The sequence below is a fragment of the Dipodomys ordii genome, unplaced genomic scaffold (genome assembly GCF_000151885.1).
Source record: "Dipodomys ordii isolate 6190 unplaced genomic scaffold, Dord_2.0 Scaffold17, whole genome shotgun sequence".
NCBI lineage: Eukaryota > Metazoa > Chordata > Mammalia > Rodentia > Heteromyidae > Dipodomys > Dipodomys ordii.
The window spans coordinates 4,267,769-4,287,625 of NW_012267233.1; the positions used below are offsets into that span (position 1 = coordinate 4,267,769).

At 36.2% G+C, this 19,857-nt stretch overlaps 1 protein-coding gene across 2 annotated transcripts; it reads right to left on the reverse strand.

The window, feature by feature from the left end:
* Positions 1–260: 260 nt before the first annotated feature.
* On the reverse strand, positions 261–18,974 carry Ebag9 (estrogen receptor binding site associated, antigen, 9). 2 transcript variants are annotated; one of them, XM_013012471.1, is made up of 7 exons: positions 18,889–18,974; positions 11,023–11,120; positions 9,878–9,956; positions 8,931–9,089; positions 6,862–6,969; positions 3,055–3,146; positions 261–791 (listed from the first exon to the last, which is right to left on the reverse strand). In XM_013012471.1, the coding sequence occupies exons 2-7, from the start codon at positions 11,103–11,105 to the stop codon at positions 671–673; spliced, it is 642 nt and encodes a 213-aa protein (XP_012867925.1). In that variant the 5' UTR covers positions 11,106–11,120; positions 18,889–18,974; the 3' UTR covers positions 261–670. The 2 variants fall into 2 exon arrangements, with proteins under 2 accessions (XP_012867925.1, XP_012867926.1); XM_013012472.1 differs by lacking the exon at positions 18,889–18,974 and adding an exon at positions 18,494–18,552.
* Positions 18,975–19,857: the final 883 nt, after the last annotated feature.

Below are 19,857 nucleotides of genomic sequence, written 5' to 3' on the forward strand. Positions count from 1 at the left end.
TACATGCAATATAAATTACAAATATGTATAATATCACATCATTGAAAGAAAATGATGTAAAAATATTTGATAAATAAAATTATTGCATTTAATGTCATCTTAAAAACTCAAATCATCAAATTCCTTAATGATATATAAAACAATACCAGTTCTCACTAGAGTAAATGTATGCCAACATAGCTTCTTACAATGAAAATAAGGAAGTGAAAGCCTTACCTATAGTCTGTCTAATTTAGGTCAGGTGATCATGGAAACAAAAAAATAGCAGAATTATTTATTTTATAATTATACACATTGAAGGAAAACATAATAGATAGCAGAGTTCTTTTCCATCATAAAATTATTTACACCCATTTATTTAGCTAGAAACACTAGCTTGAGAGGTACTGGTATATTCCATTTGTAATAATTTTTCTACAGCAAACAATGTTGTATATCTGGAGAATGTTGAAGAAAATAGTTGCGTACATCTGTTCTGTCCTTTTGAGTCTCAATCACTAAGAGTTCCAAGTACTTTGGGAGAATCTTGGTCTCCTGAATGGCCTGATGAATGCATTAAAATCAAGCAGTGTATTTGTATTCCATAAATACTCTTAAATCCATACAAATGTTGTATGGGTTGTGGAGCTCAGATTTCTCCTACTGGCACAATGACATTGAAGAGTATTTGTTACGAAAGTTTCACACCAATTTTGTTCTGTTCCTTCTTCATTAGCCTCTGTGCTTCCTTTTCCATTTTCTTCCTTTGTTGTTCTGCTGCTCTCTTTTCTCTGTCTGCTATTTTTTGCTGCCTGAAAATTATAGAAAATACAAAATGGGTAAAATGGCAAATAAAGCTTCAAGAAGGAGTGCCATGTCATGCACAATGGTAAGCCCATCAGAACAAGACATTTTCTTTTTTTACTAGAAGACCTTTTAAAAGCAAGAAAGGTATGGAATAATGTATTTATTTGAAGCACTGCAAGCAAATAACTGCCAACCTAGATTAATCTACTTTACAAAGCTCCCATAACTGAAGGATGCAGAAAAACCTTCCCTGATAAACAAAAGCTGGAGCAATTTATGACTACTAAGCCAGCACCGAGAAGATACTCAAAGAAAACCTGCACATAGAAAATATAAAATATAAAAATATAACCATGAAAAGAGAAGAAAAATAAGCCCCATCAGATAAGCACATAATCAAAAGAAGAGTAGGAAAGAGCCAAACACTACATGAACAGTAACATGACAGGATAATAGCACTGAACATTAATGATCTAAATTCTCCAACTACTACTGGGGAGGCAAAGAATTATGGACCCTGAGGATATCAAGATCATGGTTTGAAGTCAGCCAAGGCAAAAAGTGAGACCACATCTAAACAAGTAAACTAGACAGGGTAGCATATACCTGCAACCAATCTACACAGGAAGCAAAGGTAAGAAGATTGTAGTTCTAGATTAGTTGGGCAAAGTATGAGATCCTATTATAAAAACAGTAACAGTAGGCATGAGCCTACCTATAATCCTAGCTATTCAAGAGACTGAGATCTGAGGACCCGGTTTGAAGCTAGCCCAGGCAGAAAACCCCCAGTGAGACTCTTATCTACAATAAACCACTCAAAAACCAGATGTGGCACTGTGGCTCAAGTGGTAGAGTGCTATAGCCTTGAACAGAAAGAGGCTCAGAGACAGTGCCCAGGCTCTGAGTTCAAGTCCCACAGCTGACCAAAAAACAAAACAAAAAAACAAAGCAAAAACAAACCCTAAAGCATTCATGACTCAAGTGGCAGAATGCTTAGTACAAAGTCTTGAATTCAAAACCCCAGTACCAACAACAAAAAAAGGTGAGGGGAGAATCTTTTGTGAACTGAATGACTGACCAAAAACTCATAACTTTAGTGGTGTATTTTAAAATATGAACCCCTTCCTCCTTCAAAAAACACAAAACAAAAATGCTGAAAAAGAAGCCCAAAACAAGAACTGATTATCAGCAAGAACTTTCAACTAACTGCACCCTCTGCTGGTTATTCAAGGTAATTTTAAATTATGGATACTAAAAGACACAATGAATTCAGTTCTTAAGATGGTCAGGTGAAAGGTATTTTATTTTCTAGCCTCTTAAGATGGTCAGGTGAAAGGTATTTTATTTTCTATCCCTATGTTAAAAACAATTTTATTTTAAACCACAAAAAACTGTATGATTGTATTTTAGTATAAAATGCATGAATTCAATACATTTTAAATGTGAGTTTTCATCAGTAATCATAGTTATAAGCTACCCTTTAAATTAAATTTTGTTCTTACTTCTGACCTAATGTCTTAAGTAACAAGAACGGAATTTATTGCTAACATAAAGGAGGACAACAATCAAAAATGAACTTTAGAAAGCTGCAGAATGTCAAGCACTAATGGCTCATGCCTGTAATCCTAGCTACTCAGGAAGCTGAGATAATGAGGATTGCAATTCTAAGACAGCCTAGGTAGGAAAGTCTCTCTGACTTTACCTCCAATTAGGTGCCAAAAAACAACCCTATAAGTGGCATCCAGGTCCTGAATTAGAGCTCCAGGATACACGGACGGACGGACGGACGGACGGACGGACGGACGGACACACACACACACACACACACACACACACACACACACACACACACACACACACACACACACACACACACACACACACACACAAAACAAGCTGCAGAATAATATTGACTTTTCTGTAGAATAGCTAGTTTATGACTTATCTATTTCAAATTTGGCTAATTTGGCTATTCCGAGAGACATTAGTGTTACATTAGTTAGTTATTTTCATTCAGATATGCAGTGCTGGGCAATATCCTCAGCTATGAGGAACTAAAAACAGTTGTAACTTCTGATCTGGAAGGGTATGTAGTGGTGGTTCTTTTATTATTAAAATATGCAGTCTGAAATGCAGAGTAAATCCAAATTTTCTAAGGTTCAAATGATAAGAAAGACATTTGGCAGAAGACACTTCCTTGACCTTCAACATTATTGGGAACAAATCTAGTTCTTCTACTCAGTGGCAATGTAAATAACACTCAAATACCTCAGAACTTCTTCTGCTTGCCAGGCTGCATCTTCCTCCTCTTCCCATGCATTAGTATTTTCTTGCCAAGTGTCTAAGTCACCCAATTCAGACTATAGTGAAAAAAAAGCAAAATTAACAAGGAAACTCAGAATCTGTCACTCTACCATGGTATCTCAGCTTCCAAACCAAGTGAGGTACAAGTGGCTGTGCTCCTAGTTTGCCTAGAATTGAAGGTTTCCAGACAATATTATGATGCATGACTTTCAGAGGTGTAACCAAGACCTAGGCAAATCCAGTTTTCCTCCTGTTTTATACTTAATTTTCTGCTTTTGCTTACTTAGTTTGGAAGAAACAATAGAGCATTTCTTCTTTCTGCCTCTTTTCAGTAAGAGGTAAGGAAGAAAAAGGAGAGAAAAAAGACTGCTCCCAGATAATCAGAAATGCTTGACTGGACTAAGGTATGCTGAGAGTTTCCAAATGAATACACTCATCTTCATTTAAGCATACTTAATTCATAGACTTTTTTTCTTTTTTTGGGTGTGGGGCTTGAACTCTGGGCCTGGGTGCTGTCACTCAGCTCTTCAGCTCAGGGTGACTGACCACTCTACGACTTGAGCCAGAGAGCCATTTCCATAATTCATAGATATTTTTCCACTGATACTTCCTGTTTCCATCCTATTTCCACCCAGTAAATGAGCAAAATTCATCTTTACTGAAATGCTTTTACCTCATGCCTCCTTATCCTGTTCCCTAAGTTGTCACTGGATCAGTTACTGCTTCCCATTACTGCCCAGGTCAGACCACTAATAGTGCTCTTCTTCCCTGTTTCACTGTAAATGGTCATTCTAGCATGTCTATGTAGATATGGAATTGACAGTGTGTAAAATTATGAAAGAATTCTTTTTAAAAATTTATTTTGTTATTATACAGGTGATGAACAGAAGGCTTACAGTTTTATAAACAGACTTCTTCTAATGTTAAAATATTGAGTTTTCTTCCTGACTGCAATTAATATATGCCTTGTTAATATTTCTAATGATTTGATTAATATGTATTCCCAAAGGTAGAGCAGGTAAGTCAGAAGGTGCACTTTTGAAAAGTACTGAAATAAAGTATTATGACTCTTAAAAAGTTGACACACTTATTGTCTCTACAACAGCCGAAGTCTTTTCCTGTGCTTCCATCAGCACTGATCATGGCCTTCTTTTCTATCTTTGCTATTCAAGAGAGCTTTAGATGTAGTGTTTCATTACTTTACTTTGAATTTCTTTAAAACCTTAACATATAATTTTTCTTCATGCTATTAGATTATGTCTGTTTTTTTTGTGAAATAAATTTCCATTCTTAAAATTTACCCATTTTCCACTGAAATATGACTGAACATAAAACATTTAGATATAAAAAGTTAAAGTATTAAGACCACCAAAAAAGGAAATATCTTTAGTAAAGATGACCTTTTAAGAAAAAAAAGCTAGAAAGTATTAAGACAGAAAAATTTAGTTACATAAAAAAGTACATCTATCTGCCCATCAAAAGCATCCAAAGTTAACAACTTGAAAAAGTGACAATGACAGAAAAAAAGTGAATAGCCTTAGTGCAAAGAATTCTTATAGCACAAATGATGAATCTCAGGAGAAAATGGCATGTTTAGTTTAAAAGAAGAATGTAATTTATTGAATGAATGGTAATTCATGAATTGGTGTAGTGAGCAAGTTCACTTGTTTATCTTTTTCACATAATCAATGTTCCTTTATACTTTGTCTGAGGGGAAAAGAAATAAAAATAGTATAGAAATGTTCTCCATCTGCCCATCAATCCCAACCCAACTCTGTGAGTGGCTATATATTTAAAATAAATGATATTAGAACTCTAATAACATAATGTGATAAATGTTAAAAATCTTCTAGGTAGAACTGAACCACATGAATATGGATTAAATTGATATAAATAAAGTTTAAAATTAAGAAATGTAAAAGATTGTTGTTGTTCGGAAAAACATCTAGAATGCTGTGATGTTATGTTCTCATTGCACTATATAATTGAAAAGTAGTAATCAAAGTTTATAATTACATTTTTGTGTATCATTTATTTAATATTGTCTCCTCCCAATAAACTCTACTTCCCTTTCCATCTCACTCTTCTTTTCTCTCATTATCTGATGACTTCTTCTAAGTGATGACATGAGAAAATTCAAGCAGCTCTATAAAAAGCCTTATAAAAAGGCACATAGAACTGGGTGCTAGTGGCTCATACCTGTAATCCTAGCTACTTAGGAGGCTGAGATCAAGGTTCAAAGCCAGAAGTGGCCCTGTGGCTCAAGTGGTAGAGTGCTAGCCTTGAGCTGAAGAACTCAGGGACAGTTCCCAGGCCCAGAGTTCAAGACCTACGATGACCACCACCACCACCAAAAAAGGTACATTGAAACAAAGTATAGCTCTGTGTGTGCAACCTTTTTTTTTTTTTTTTTTTTTTTTAGTCGTGGGACTAGAACTCTGGGCTTGGGCGCTGTCCCTGTGTTCTTTAGCTCAAGGTGAGCAATCTACCGCTTAAGCCACAGTGCCACTTCCTGTTTTCTATTGGTTTGTACTGGAGATAAGAGTCTCATGGACTTTCCTTCCTGGGCTGGCTTTGAACCTTCATCCTCAGATCTCAGCCTCCAGATTAGCTAGGGATTATAGGCATGAACCAAAGGTGCCCAGCCAAACCTTTAAAGAGAAAGAGCCACCTTTAAAACAATTCCTCCAAGCACAACCCTATCCTAGTGTTTGCATACACAATAGGAACCCTGAACTAGAACCACCCAGTCTAGTTGACCTTTTGGTCGGTTCCTGATTAAATAAATGCTTATTACTTTACATCATTAAACTTGGATTTGGTATAGAACACAGATAGAAGAGGCCTAGATAGGTATTTATAGGGTTTTTGTCCTTGGTGCAAGTCCTAGGGCTTGAACAAAGAACCTGGGCATTTTCCTTGAGCATTTTTTTGTTCAAGGCTAGCACTCTATGACAACTCCATTTCTGGTGTCTTGGTGGTTAATTGGAGATAAAAATCTCACAGACGTTCCTACTCTAGCTGGATTTGAACTGTGAGCCTCAGATCTCTGCCTCTTTAGTAACTAGGATTAGAGGCATGAGTCATAAGTGCCTGGTTGGTACTTGTGTTTTAAAGCAAATTGTGACATGGCTCCAAAGTTGTAAATTCAAGCTGTGTAATTTCTGTATGATTTTTCCTTTAAAAAGTTTAATTTAATGTTGAGCCAGGCTCATGCCTACAATCCCAGATGCTTGTGAGGGATAGCTAGGAGGACTGTGGTCTGAAGTAAGCCTAGACAAAAAAAGCTTAAGATACTATCAGAAAAATAACTAAAGCAAAAAGGGTCAGAAATATGGCTCAAATGATTTTAGAGTACTTGGCTAGCAAAGGTAAGACCCAAAGTTTGAACCCTAGAACTTAAATCAATCGTAAATAAAATCACACTTATATTCCATGTGTGAAACAATCAATAATTCACTTAAAACGTATCTGCTATTAAAGTTAAGTCATTTTAGGTATAATCATATCAAGTTTTCATTTCTGAGTAACACATTTTCTCTACCTTTCACACGTATAATGAGACTCTTATCTCACTCAGTATGTGACATAATTTGTAACTTCATAAAATGTTAGGATTGGATAAAACTGTGCTCAATTTCTTGAACTGCTAAAACTATTTTAAAGTCAAAGAAGGTTAAAGATGAAGTCTAATTCATAGTTATTTTTCTCTTCCATAAAGAAAACAGAAATAAATGTCAGGTTTTTTCCTATAATCTGTAATGTACTTACCGACTGATGAATAAAAGGCATATCTTGTGTAGCTGCTAGTCTACTGGAGAAACCTGTGCTACCATCTGGGATGCCAAAATTTAATGGTTCTCTCTTCTTAATAACAATCTGAAAGATTAGAATTAAAAGGATATTTTACACAAAACTACATAAAACAGACAAATTATTGATTAATGTATTTTGTTAGTGCTTAAAACATGCTGTCTTCTTTTTAAATGTGTATCAAACAAATAGTAACAATCTGTTGAGTGCTAAAATTCCTAGCCAATTGTTTAAACAAATGATTCTTATAGCAAGAAAAATTATATTTCACTTAAACTATTATTTTTTAATCTCTTTATTTATATAATTATCTTTATAATTATCTTTAACTACTGAATTAAGCAATAACATGTTTATCTTGACAAAAGTAGAATTACCCCACAACAGCATGTATTGATGATATATTCATATATTAACTCAGGCATAGTAAAAGAATATATTTACTTGAAATTTTATAACTTTAAAAGCACTTCCACACTAATTAATTTAGCAAAGCACTATTATAGTACAGTAAGTTCCTAGGAAGAACAGCGATATATTTCCACAACATAAGTTATTCATCTAATAAAACAACCTAAAGGATCCTTGAAAATATGTAATTTAATCCTTTTCAGTACTTAAATATTTGGATGATACAACAGAACAGGACCTAAATGTTTTCTACCTAAATAACACAAAAATAAACAGACAGTTGACGTTGGTTAGGAAGATGCAGAATAAATAACATCTAATTTTATAAAGTATACAATGTTTGAACCAAACATTTTTTATATTTAAATGAATAACAAATGAAACATTGCTTTTCTAAAACAGGGGATACTGTAATAACATTACTATATTTGAAGGAGTTGGAACAGAGGTAAGGTAGTAAGAAATAAATCTTCATTTACCATAACTTAATGTTAATAAACATTATCTATGATGGGCAAATCAGGAAATGTGTTTATTATGATTAATATGATGATATAACTGATGACCATTAGTAAAAGCTGAAATAGTAAAAGTTGTTGTATGGTTGTTTCTGGAAAGTAGAATTGGCTAGAAAGAGTGATGGAAGAGAAGTCTGTCAAACTTCATTCTAAACCTCTCCTTTAATTAAAAAAAAAAAGTACACTGCTAGGAACCAGTGGTTCATGCCTACAATTCTAGCTACTTGGGAGCCTGACAATGGTAAGATCACCATTCAGGGCCAGCCTAGGCAAAACAGTTCACAAGATCCCTTCCTTATCAATCTATATAGACATCTGTCTATATCTATCAATCTATATAGACATCTGTCCTCCAAAATTGAGGGAAGCTAAGACTAGGAGGATCAAGGTGCCAGAAGCCCAGGCAGAAAATTCCATCTCCATTGCAGGGAAGCTGGATGCAGTGGCCTGAACCTATAATCCCAGATACAACAGGAAGTCTGACGTAGGCATATGGCAGCCCAGGCACAAACCTAATGGGAAGCAAGACATTATTGTAAAAATAATCAGTGAAAAACTGGGCTGAAGGCATGGCTCAGTAATACTGAACTAGCCTAGCAAATAGAATACCTTGAATTCAAAACTGAAAAAAAAAATCACATGTATAATTTTCATATAAGGAAGAGATACTATTGGACACTGGACTTTATCCAGTAATTCTCTACATCTTCCATATTCAACTCAGAAGAGATTAAATAAAGTATGCATGACTATCAAAACCATAATAATTACTCTAAGACCTGAGAGCCCGGGAAGCTGTTTGTTGTCTGAGTACTTATTCAAACTGTTACTTATTCAACCTATTCTCCTATAGCAGAGACTAGAGTCCAGCATCTGAGAGACAGCAGAATTCTAATAAATGCTTATAGTACTAAAAGACTTGGGAAAATAATTTATTAGATGTATTTAAGGCATCAGAATATATGAAATTCTTATATAAAATGACAAAAATAATTATTAGTGATAATTGGAAGGAGGCCAATAAATACTTCTTATATTATCTTAATTTTAATTAAAGGAAGTTGAAGTCTCCCAAACCACAAATCTTTTATAACATACTTTCTGAGTTTTCCTTATAGTTGGTGTCATGTCCTTAAAATAGTCTGGTTCCAGTTGTTCCAAAGCATTTTGTTGTGATGCCACATTGCCATTCCCTCCTTCAATCTTTACACTTGTGGGTGCATCTTCATCCCAGGAGGTCCACTCCTCTACATCTGTCTATATGTAATTGATTAAGATTATCAACAAAAAAGGAGAAAGAAACTTAATAAACATCTCATTAATACATTATTAGAAAACTACACTTTTAAGTACATGTTTTCAAACTTTTTACCCACAGAAAAATAGGCATTTCAAATCACATTGCAAAATTAAATCAAAGGTTTAAAAAACAACATGTACTGTGGGCTAGACATTATGACATATTATTCTGTTCTCTTTTGTTTTGTTCTATTCATTTTTTTCCTTAAGTAAAACAAAAGTATATGCTTCGAAAAGTAAACTAACATTAGAATTTTAATGCATAGAAGGAAGGCTGGAATTCATCCAAGTCAAATCATACTGATGATCTGATTAAAAAAAAATTATCCAAAAGACTAAGAGTCTCAGAAAATAGTATCTAAAAGGTTTATGAAACAATTAAAAAGTAATTATTCAGTATCTATGGAATCAATACATTTTAATTTGCATGTAAAGTTCATTTCTATAGAACAACTTGAACATGATATAAAGGTTAGAATTACCTTGCCTAAGGCTTTAAGACAAAAATGTTTCAAAAAATAATAGGAAACACTTGAAACCACTCAAAAATATAAAATATCATCAATGAAATAGCAGATAAAATGAAGACTCACAGAGAGGTTTTAGAACTAAAAAAATGTAAGAAAAGCAACAAAATTCTGAGGGCCAAATTAATTTTATGACTAATAATAGATAATCAGTTTGAAAAATAATATACTGGAATAGTTTGGAATTTTTCCAAATGATTGAAAATTCTCAAAACTTACCTGCTTTGGAACTGAAGAATAATCAACTGTAGTTGGCAAAGTTATTTGGTCTCCACTTAATTTTCTTCCTCTGCCAGACCTAATATAAACATTGGAGAAAAAAAACCCACCCAAACAAACATGAATGAAAAGCATTATGGACAGCAATTAAAGTTTTATATAACAAGATCTTTCAATTTTACAATTATTGTAAAATATTTCATGAAGCTATTATGAAGAGATTTCAAATCAAGATAACTTGTTTTGGGTGAGGACTCAGAACAGACAAGAACATAACTGCAAAGTAGTTTGAAATTTATAAAAACAATAAAAAGGTCAACTCATATGCAATTTCCATTGTAAAGCTAACCTGTATTGAACAGCATTTTAGAAAATATAGATGGAAGAAGAAAACAGCTATTATTCATTTATGTTAACACAATACTTCTTTTAATCTTTTGCTTTCTGGCAATTAACACTCGTTTTTATTGCAGTGAACTTCTGGCCATTCCTCTTCATTCTCTATGATCTAAACAATCAATTCATTGTTGTTCGTTTGTTTTTTTTTTTTACACTCCCAATCCTGTCTTCTTGGGTGATTTAAATAGCCTGTCACCAAATTTTTCCATTTCTTTCTTCTCTCCCAATGATCATTTCAATTCTACTTCATATACCTATTCCCAATGAAAGAGCCTAGATCTTAACCACAAAAATCCCAAACCATTGTATTTTTAGCAATAAGCCCCATGGCACTTTATTCTACTTTAGTTTTGTCAGTGTATGTTTCACAGTACTTTTCAGTCAAAACAAATACCTCACAGTTCTATTGATGAAACAGTCCCAAATAACGTGTATATGACTGCTTAGTAGCCATGTGGAAAACAAAGTAATTATCTTTATATTAAATGTCTTACTAACAAAAGGTATATACCTGAGGCAAATGTATTGATAACTTCTTAAACTCTGGAAATGGAAACTGCAGACCTCATTTTCCATCCCACTTTAATTTTTGGGTAGTACTTGCTTTTGATTGTGACCATTCTAATTTTTCAAATACATCATCAAAAATACAAAGACACAAAAACTTCTTTCAAGCATTAGAAACATCCATCATGAGGAATGTTATCAAATCTACTGTTGGAAATATGAATAGAGAATTTATTTACCTGCATATTAATCTCTTTAGGAATGAGAATACTGTTGCTAAGCAGGTACAAACTTTAAATAGCCGAAACTGAGTGATGGCCATGGTGGGAATCAAAACCTGTGGAAAAAGTATACACAAAGCATCACTCAACTGATTCCACGAGCCATCTTCCTGTCATTGAAAATAATTGGTCATTTTTGTTTTTCTCTAGAAACCACAAATACTTTACTAAAACCCAAACCATAAAAACTAGGTTTTTGAAGCATTTTAATAGTGAAGATACTTTATGTTGAGTTGTTTAGAAAAAATGTTTTGCTCAGCTACTCAACAGGCTGAGATGTGATGGTCATGGTTTGAAGTCAGACCCAGCAGAAAAGTCCATGAGATTCTTAGCTCCATACAATTAACCACCAAAATGCTGGAAGTGGTACCATGGCTCAAATGGTAGAGCATTAGCTTTGAGCAAAAAAGGCCAGGGACAGCACTCCCACCAAGAGTTCGAACCCTAAGGACCAGCACCAAAAATAAATAAATAAATAAAAGCCAGCTTGGATAGGAAAGTCCTTGAGACTCTTATCTCCACCAGAAAACTGGAAGTGGCACTGTGGCTCAAATAGTAGAGCACTTGCCTTGAGCTGAATAGCTGAGGGATAGAGCCCAGGCCCAGAGTTCAAGCCTCATGACCAAAAAACAAAAAAGGTTTATATATAAGAAAATATAATATAGACCCATGACCCAAAAAAAGTATAAGAAAATATAATATAGTTTTTTGAAGTATGAAACATATGACCATGGCTCTATCAAAATATAATTAAATGTAATTAACGTTAACATTTTTTATAATGTAACATTTATAAAGCTAGATTTTATTATTCCCATTTTATAGATGGAGAAAGTCAATGAGGAAGATATGTTGTGCAAAGTAATGAACTAAAACTAATCAGAGAATATATCAAGTCCAGTAATTTACAAATCTGAGGAAATACTGGCAAGTAGGCATAATTTTACTGAGTCAATTAAGTCATTTGATAAAGGATCTTACCAATTAGCTAACAAAGAAGATGAAAATGCTCATTAGTAGAGGAAGCAGAAAACAAAGAAAGGAGGAAGAACAATGGATAAACTGAAAATAAACTGCAGGATGAAACTTAGCCTAATCATCATAGTAACCACAATAAATGCAAATTGCTTAAACTAATAAAAAGGCAGGTATTATTAGATTGGTTAAAAGAAAAACTATATGCTGCCTAAAATAATACATTTTAAATATTAAGTTACAAATAAAAGGATGGAGAAAATAACACTTATGCTTAAATGAATAAAAAGAAAGTTAATGTGTCAGACATTTCAATGTCAGATATGTTAGGAAAATATTACTAAGAAAAAAAGCAATCATTTCACAATGATAGAGGAGTCAATTAACTGAACATACCTAAAATATACATAAAAATGTTTGCCAGTTATCATAAATGAAGAAGGTGGTATATATACTGAAAAAATAAGCATTGTAAGCAACTTTATACCTATTTCACTTTATATAAGGAGATAAAACAGGCAAATTCTCTGGTAGACACAAGTTCTCAAAGTACAATAAGAAGAGATAACTTAAATCTCTATCTATTAAAGAGATTGTGTGTCTAAAAATTTTCCCAGCCCAAGTGTCTTTACTGCTGAATTCTACCCAACACTTGGGGATTCTACTGAACATTTGGGAATATTAATTTTATACAAACCATTAAAGACCTGGAAAAAAGGGAATATTTCTCATTTTACTATTCGATGCCAGCATTACACTGAAACAAACTCAGACAAATGTATTATTCCTTCCCCTCAAAAAACAATTCTAGAAGATACCATCTTTAGGACGCCTTAAAATATTAGTAAGTTGAATCCAGTTGTGGACTTCAAATAAGTGCAATTTATTATATCTCAAAAAGCTGTTAAAACAAGCTAGGTGCTGGTGGCTCCTGACTATAATCCTAGCTACTCAGGAGGGTTAAGATCTAAGGAGTGGGATTCAAAGCCAGCCTGGGCAGCAAACTGTGAGACTCATCTCCAATTAACCACCAAATAAAGGCCAATGAAGCTGTAGCTCAAGTGGTAGAACACTTAAGCAAAAAAGCTCCAGGACAGTGTCCAGAACTGGTGCAAGCATGCGCGCACGTGCACACACACAAAGCTGTTAAAACAATGTATATTGAGATATTCTTTTTTTTTTTTTTTTTTGGTCGGTCGTGGGACTTGAACTCTGGGCCTGGGCACTGTCCCTCAGCTCTTCAGCTCAAGGCGAGCGCTCTACCACTTGAGCTACAGCGCCACTTCCGGTTTTCTGGTGGTTTATTGGAGATAGGAGTCTCACGGCGTGAGCCACCAGCGCCCGGCTGAGATATTCTTAAATAATCTTGTCCTTTAGAAATTTTTTGATTATAATTTAAATTTTAATACTATATTTTTTTTCTGGAGAGCCAATTATCATTAGGAAAGTAGGGCAAATAGTAACAAAAACAACAGATATACCTCAATATATTGTAAAAGCTAATTTTTTTAATAAACATTCTTGCTTAATGCCCTCTATATAGTAACTCATTTAATATCTACAATGTCTCCATGAAGAACTTAAATCATATTCTATTCCAAATTTAGATAGTGAAACAGAGATAACAGGAAGGTAAATAAACTGATCACACATAGAATTGATATTTCATCTTATTTACATATTTTTGTGTGTGCTGCTCTTGGGCTTGAACTCAGGGCCTGGTCATTATCCCTGAGCTTTATTGTTCAAAACTAGTATTTTACCACTTGAGCCACAGCTCTACTTCCAGCTTTTTGGTGATTTAATCAGAGATAAGAGTATCAGAGACTTTCCTGCCTGGGCTGGCTTTGAACTGTAAGCCTCAAATCTTAGCCTCCTGAGTAGACAGGATTACAAGTGTGAACCACTGGCACCCAGCAATGTTTTTGCAATTTAAGTACAGAGAGAATATCTACAGTATGTCAGTCCTTAAAAATTACACTCATACATGCCTTCCTATGGTCTAAAGAGTTATTTCCATATTTTAAAAATGTTACTGAGAGCTAAAGCCAAATAGAAACTGAGGACTAATTATTACCTTTTTAAAAATGTTCATTATTTCCAAACATATACATATTACCTTAATAGATACATGTAATGCTACAAATACATATACATGTTATACATATTCGTGCTACCTTAATAGTTACAATTAAGTAAAAAATAGCTGCAGAACAAGGGAAATTAAAATTTGTAAATCTATGAGATTGTCATTTCCCCTTACTGAGATAAGAGATTATATGTTAAACTAAGTTGCAAGAAATACAGAGGTACACACGTACACATGAGCGTGCGCGCGCACACACACACACAAACACACACACGATTTTTCTGATGAAAGAATTTCAAGTCTGAGCTTCTTGCATTTTACTTGTCAATGAAGGATCACTGAGTGAGCATTTAGAATCATACAGCTGCTGTATTGGAGTAACATGATCCAATTTCTTACTTTTCTAAATGCAGAAGGTGACATAAACTGAAGTTAACTGTTTTATTCAATGAGTAGTGGCCTAATAACAAAACTTACAATGAGCCAGGTACAGGTGGCTCTGCCATCCTACTCAGGAAGCCTCTGCTTCTCAGAGGATTGTGGCTCAAAGCAGGCCTGGGCAGGAAAAGTCCATGAAATTCTTATCTCCAATTAACCTTCAAAAAGCCAGAAGTGGACCAGTGGTTCAAGTGGTAGAGCACTACCCTTGAGCAAAAAAGCTCAGACCACCACCTGGGCCCTTTGTTCAAGTCCCAGGACAGGCACAAACAACAACAACCATAACAAAATAACCTCACAAAGAAAACATACTGGCCTCACAGTCTCTTGTCAACAACTTTAGAAGCAATTACTTGTGTTTTGGAACATTTTTTCCAAACATGTTAACTATGCCTAAAATACAGCTGCATACATATTTACTTAAAAGGGAATGAGATACAATTTCAGTAATAACTACATTAAAGAAAAAATATTCTTTTTCAAAAGTGAAACGTTATTTTTGTGAGGTTACTATATGAGATAAATAGTAACATTTGTAACTATAACAAAAAAATTAAAACTATTCTGGACAGATTGGATATGGTGGAATATACCTATTCAAATCCTACCTATTCAAAGATTGGAGACTGAAAAGTCATAGTCTGAAGACAACACAGGTAAAAAAAATAGTGGAACTAAAATATTCCTTGATATGTTAACATATTAATATATTCACAAAATAGTTAATAGCTATATGGGAGATAAAGCCTGTTCAGGCAAAAAAAGCACTAAACTGTAAACAACAACAACAACAAAAACAAACAAACAAAAAAACAACTGAAGCACCAAGAGCTGAAGATGTGGGTCAAATAGAAGCATACTTGCTTACTGAGTAAACACAAGCCACTAATTTCAAATACTATACCACCAAAGGGAAAAAAATAGCAATAAAAATAAATCAACTTCCAAGAAAAATACATCATCCTTACTAATAGTAACATGCTGTTAAATTACATGGGAATTAAAGCAGAGAATACCTGTTTTGATTTTAATTAATAGATACAAATTCAGCATCTCTAATGTAAAATATGAATGAGTGTCACAAGTAAAATTTCATGTATGAAATTTTAAATTAAATATATTGTTTAAATTTACCATAGGTGTATATGAAATGAATGATTTTCATCCTTAGTGTAGAACCTATTCTCAAGATGTCTCATTGTGTAAATGTAAATATTCTAAGACTCTAAAAAGAGCTAATCTGATATTTCAAACACTTCTGGTGGAAATTTTTTGAAAATGGGATACTCAATCTTTTTAAAAAATAGTATGTCTTGAATATAGCTTATTATACAATTTTTGTAATGAATCCAATGAAATTACACTGAGCAGATTTCAAGTTAAACATTAAATGGTCACCTCTGATGGAAAGAGAAGGAAACATTAGGAAACTAAAATCTTATCTTCATCTGGATGGTAGCAATATCATACACTCTAATTGTAAATATTGTATATATAATACTTCAACATTAAAGTTCAAAGTTATATACAACAAACAAACCAGAAAGCACGGAAAATATACTTAAATGTACTTAGTAAAGCCACTGTGCATATGGACAAAGAGTACCACTGTGCATATGGACAAAGGAGTTGAAGAGGAGTTGAATGATTTACTCAATGTCTATGCCTCGAGATGATATACTTATTGAGAGGATAGAAAGAGTAACATTGAAAGAAAATGAAAGAAAAAAATACTGAAAATACATTTCACTATTCAATTGATATATCCCCAATTGTTTTATTCCAGTTCAAAAAGTACAACAATACTTATATCCAAACTGCCAAAAAGATTTTTCAATTTCCCAAGAGTTCTCATTGCTTTCCAATATGCACTGCAATCTGCCTGGTTGCAAGCCTTTGTCTCTTGCTAATGCCAAGTCTTTTTAATTCTAGTATTCCCTTACTGAGAAACTTACATCTTCAATTTTGTAATACAGTTATTTCCATGTACAATAATTACCCTGAAGATATTTCCCCAGAGGATTTTGTTCACTTGGTACTTTCAGTTACCCTTTGCAAAGACTTGAAAGGTGTGATTGTTTCATTACAAAATGAGCTGAACAACTCAAATGGCAAGTTAAGAGGTTTATTTCATGCTGGTTATCAAGAACCTAAAGAAAAGCAAACCTCCCTCCAAAAAAAATTTAGTGTACTTTTCAAAAAACTATACAAAAAATAGCTAGAAGACTTACAGCATGTGAAACTGGTGACTCTTTTTTTTTTTTCGAAAAGCATCCATTTAATATTTAGGGAATAGACAGGTCAATCTCAAGATATACATGAATAAAAATTAGCAAAAAACTTCCCACAAAAACTTGGTAACCACAGCTATCACTTTCCCACAAATATTTTTAGTGCCATTATTCAATATATAGTTATCATTCTGAATGACTATAATAGTGTCTGAAAATAAAATTTCAAGCATTTTTTCCAATACAGTAACAAAGACATATTATTGATGACAGAACAAAACCCTCTTCCTTAGCAATTAAGAGTATTTCCATTCTGTAATTTGCTTTTGTGATCAAAGAAAGAGAACTAATATTTACTTATCTACGATGTACCAAGCAATATAGAGTAGCCCACTTATCCCACACCACCACCTTATGGGGTAATTTCTGTCATCCTTTCACAGAATTGAAGCAAAGACTAAATAAAGGACATGCTCCCATGGTCCTCTACTCATGTATTTGGATTCGAACCAAGAATTCAAAAACCAAGAATAACTTACTAATAATGAACATTCTTAGTAATTCAACGGAGATATTATAACCTTGAAGAAAGAATTTCCAACTGAGAGCACTGAAGGGGAAATATGATTAGACTATCAAGTAACATCTGATTCTTATCAGTTGTACTATTTTTCAGACAGGAATAAACTTCAGACCTGTATTTACTTAAATGTTCTATTCAAAATATAATTCAGTATTATTGAGTATAACCAACACCCACTATGTAATGAACACTACAGTATGTACTGGGAAGTACTTCCCAACGCTTTTAATGGTACACAGAAACCTTGCCTGAGCCACTCAATTGTCAGGAGTTTTTTCCTACACTTGGTCTACCAGAGTGTAAGTCCATAACTCAGTTTGTCGTCTCCAGATCTCAGCCAATGCCGGGGACATAGGTGGAACGAAAATACTTCTTGAATTAATATTCCTTGATCTCTTGATATGTTCATGACATAGTTCAATAGTTTTCACTATCCCCACTTAACAGATGATACCCAGAATTGGCTTTATGAGTGAATCACTCGAACAGGATCTTGAAGAGACTGATCTCAATCGAGCCTTACACTCTTCCTTTATCATATTCCACTTGAGAAACCTTCAAATTTTATTCACAATGCTTTACTGTGATTGTTTAAAATACCCTGGAGGTCACCAATCTGAGAAGTATGTATTGTAGACAACCTAGCACTATAGTTAGGATTTTCAAATGCTTTCTAGAACTAGGAAATTTAACATAGTCTAATTGTAGAGTTAGAGTTTCCTTAAAATCAGTAGGAAAATACAGCAACTTGAGTTATAGCAGACTTAGGTTCAGGACTGGGAAGCAATCGAACCTAAGGGCTTCAAAAAAAGATATCCCTAGAAGTGAATCGGAATGGAAGCTGTACTTCCAATTAATACTTTCTTACAATTAAAAAAAACTACCTGTATTAAAAACTGATAGCTCGAATGTACAGATCCATGGTATGACCACTCATGAAGGCGAGCCAATGTAAGGCAGCACCCTAAGGTGGCCCAGGGCCACCTTTTTGAATCTTTGCATAGACTAGCATCTGAAATGCCTCTCTGATCTACTGGGGCGCAGGCTATCACCAAATACAAGTCTGTAACTCTCTGAAGAAGGCTGTCACCAAGTCCCACATTTAAGTTTTACCTGGAATTTACATGTAAAATTAAAAGGTTCGGCAGCGACGTGACAGACAAGGGGAAACAAGTGGCGTTCTGCAGGCCGGCGGTGAGGGGGAAGGAGCCGCACTGCCAAGGGCCGGGCCCGGAGACGGGGGGCTGCGTGGGGCGCGGGGCGCGCGCGGGAGAGGGCTCCGGAACGACCCAAACCAATCTCCCAAGTGATGACCCGACCTCAAATCGGTTGGTGGTAGAAACGAATCACACCCACTGCACAGATGAGAACAACAACGCGAGCGCGCCAGGTCACAGCACCCCACGCTCGCACGCGCCCCGCACGCGCCCCGCACACGGCGTCACGTGAGCCGCACCGGGTGGCTGGCCCGAGCGCCCGGTGGGCTCCGATCGGGACTGTGGACGAACCTGCCGTGAAAGGTGCGCGGCCTGGAGCGGAACGGCGGGAAGGACCGGTACATTTCAGGATTTGGGGGTCCCCGGGCCTGTGCCCCACCAGCCCGGCCCCCTGGTGTGGCGAGGGCCGAACGGCCCCGCGCCACCCCGGGTCGCGCCTCGCTGACCCCAGAGGTCACCCTGACCCGGAAGCAGTACTCCAGAGCGGCGGTCGGCTGTTCAGGGAAGGCCCAGTGAGAGGGATGAAAAGGCAGGTAGGAAGGTGGACCGTGGGAGGCAGAGGACTGAGGTGGGGAAAGGCCGGCGTCATCCCTGAGGCTGAGGTCGGGGAAAGGGTAGGGAAGGGGGGGGGAAGCCACGCGCGAGGCGCAAGCAACGTGCACAGACTCACCTGCCCCTCCCCCTCCCCGCCCGCCCGGCGGAGGCTCCGAGCTGCCGCGGGACGCGCGCGCGCACACGAGGCGCGCGCACGCGCCGCCAGTCGCTTCCTCGAGCTCGCGCTCGACGCCGGGCTGCGTCTCAACCTTGCTCATTCAAAGCCGGGCGCGCGCTCCGTGGCAGCCGCCGTGGCAGCCGCGCAGCTGCCATAGCCGCCCCCTCGCCGGCAACTCCGCCCCCGGGGCCCTCCCACTCCGCCCTCCTTGGAGGCGGCTCTTGGTTGTTTCCAAGGCCTTTACTTCCGCATGCCGCCCCAAGTCTGGTTTGGCCCAATAGGCGAGAGCTTCCTGGTGTGACGTCAGAACTGGGCGCCAATGAGGGCCGAGAGGCGAGGCGAACCTGGGAAGGCTGGCCGTGGCCGTTGGCGTGGAGGGGCGCCTGGACCAGGGCCATGCTGTGCTTTCCGTGTGTATCTTTTTAAAGTGTCCGGTGCCTTCCCGGCAGCGGAGCCCCTGACTCTTCCACCCGCAGAACCCTCTACCAGAGGGGAATAAGAAGCAACGCCTATATTGCTTGAAATACCTCCCCTGCCTCTGTCCCCTG

Bases quoted from the DNA above. Each gene is read 5' to 3' on its own strand.
- Ebag9 (XM_013012471.1), bottom strand. From the start codon at position 11,105: ATGGCCATCACTCAGTTTCGGCTATTTAAAGTTTGTACCTGCTTAGCA. The intron at 3,147-6,861 runs GTAAGTACATTA...TTTTCACTATAG, and splicing joins TGCCTTTTATTCATCAGTCG to TCTGAATTGGGTGACTTAGA. The intron at 792-3,054 runs GTATTTGAGTGT...TATAATTTTCAG, and splicing joins CAAGCAGAAGAAGTTCTGAG to GCAGCAAAAAATAGCAGACA.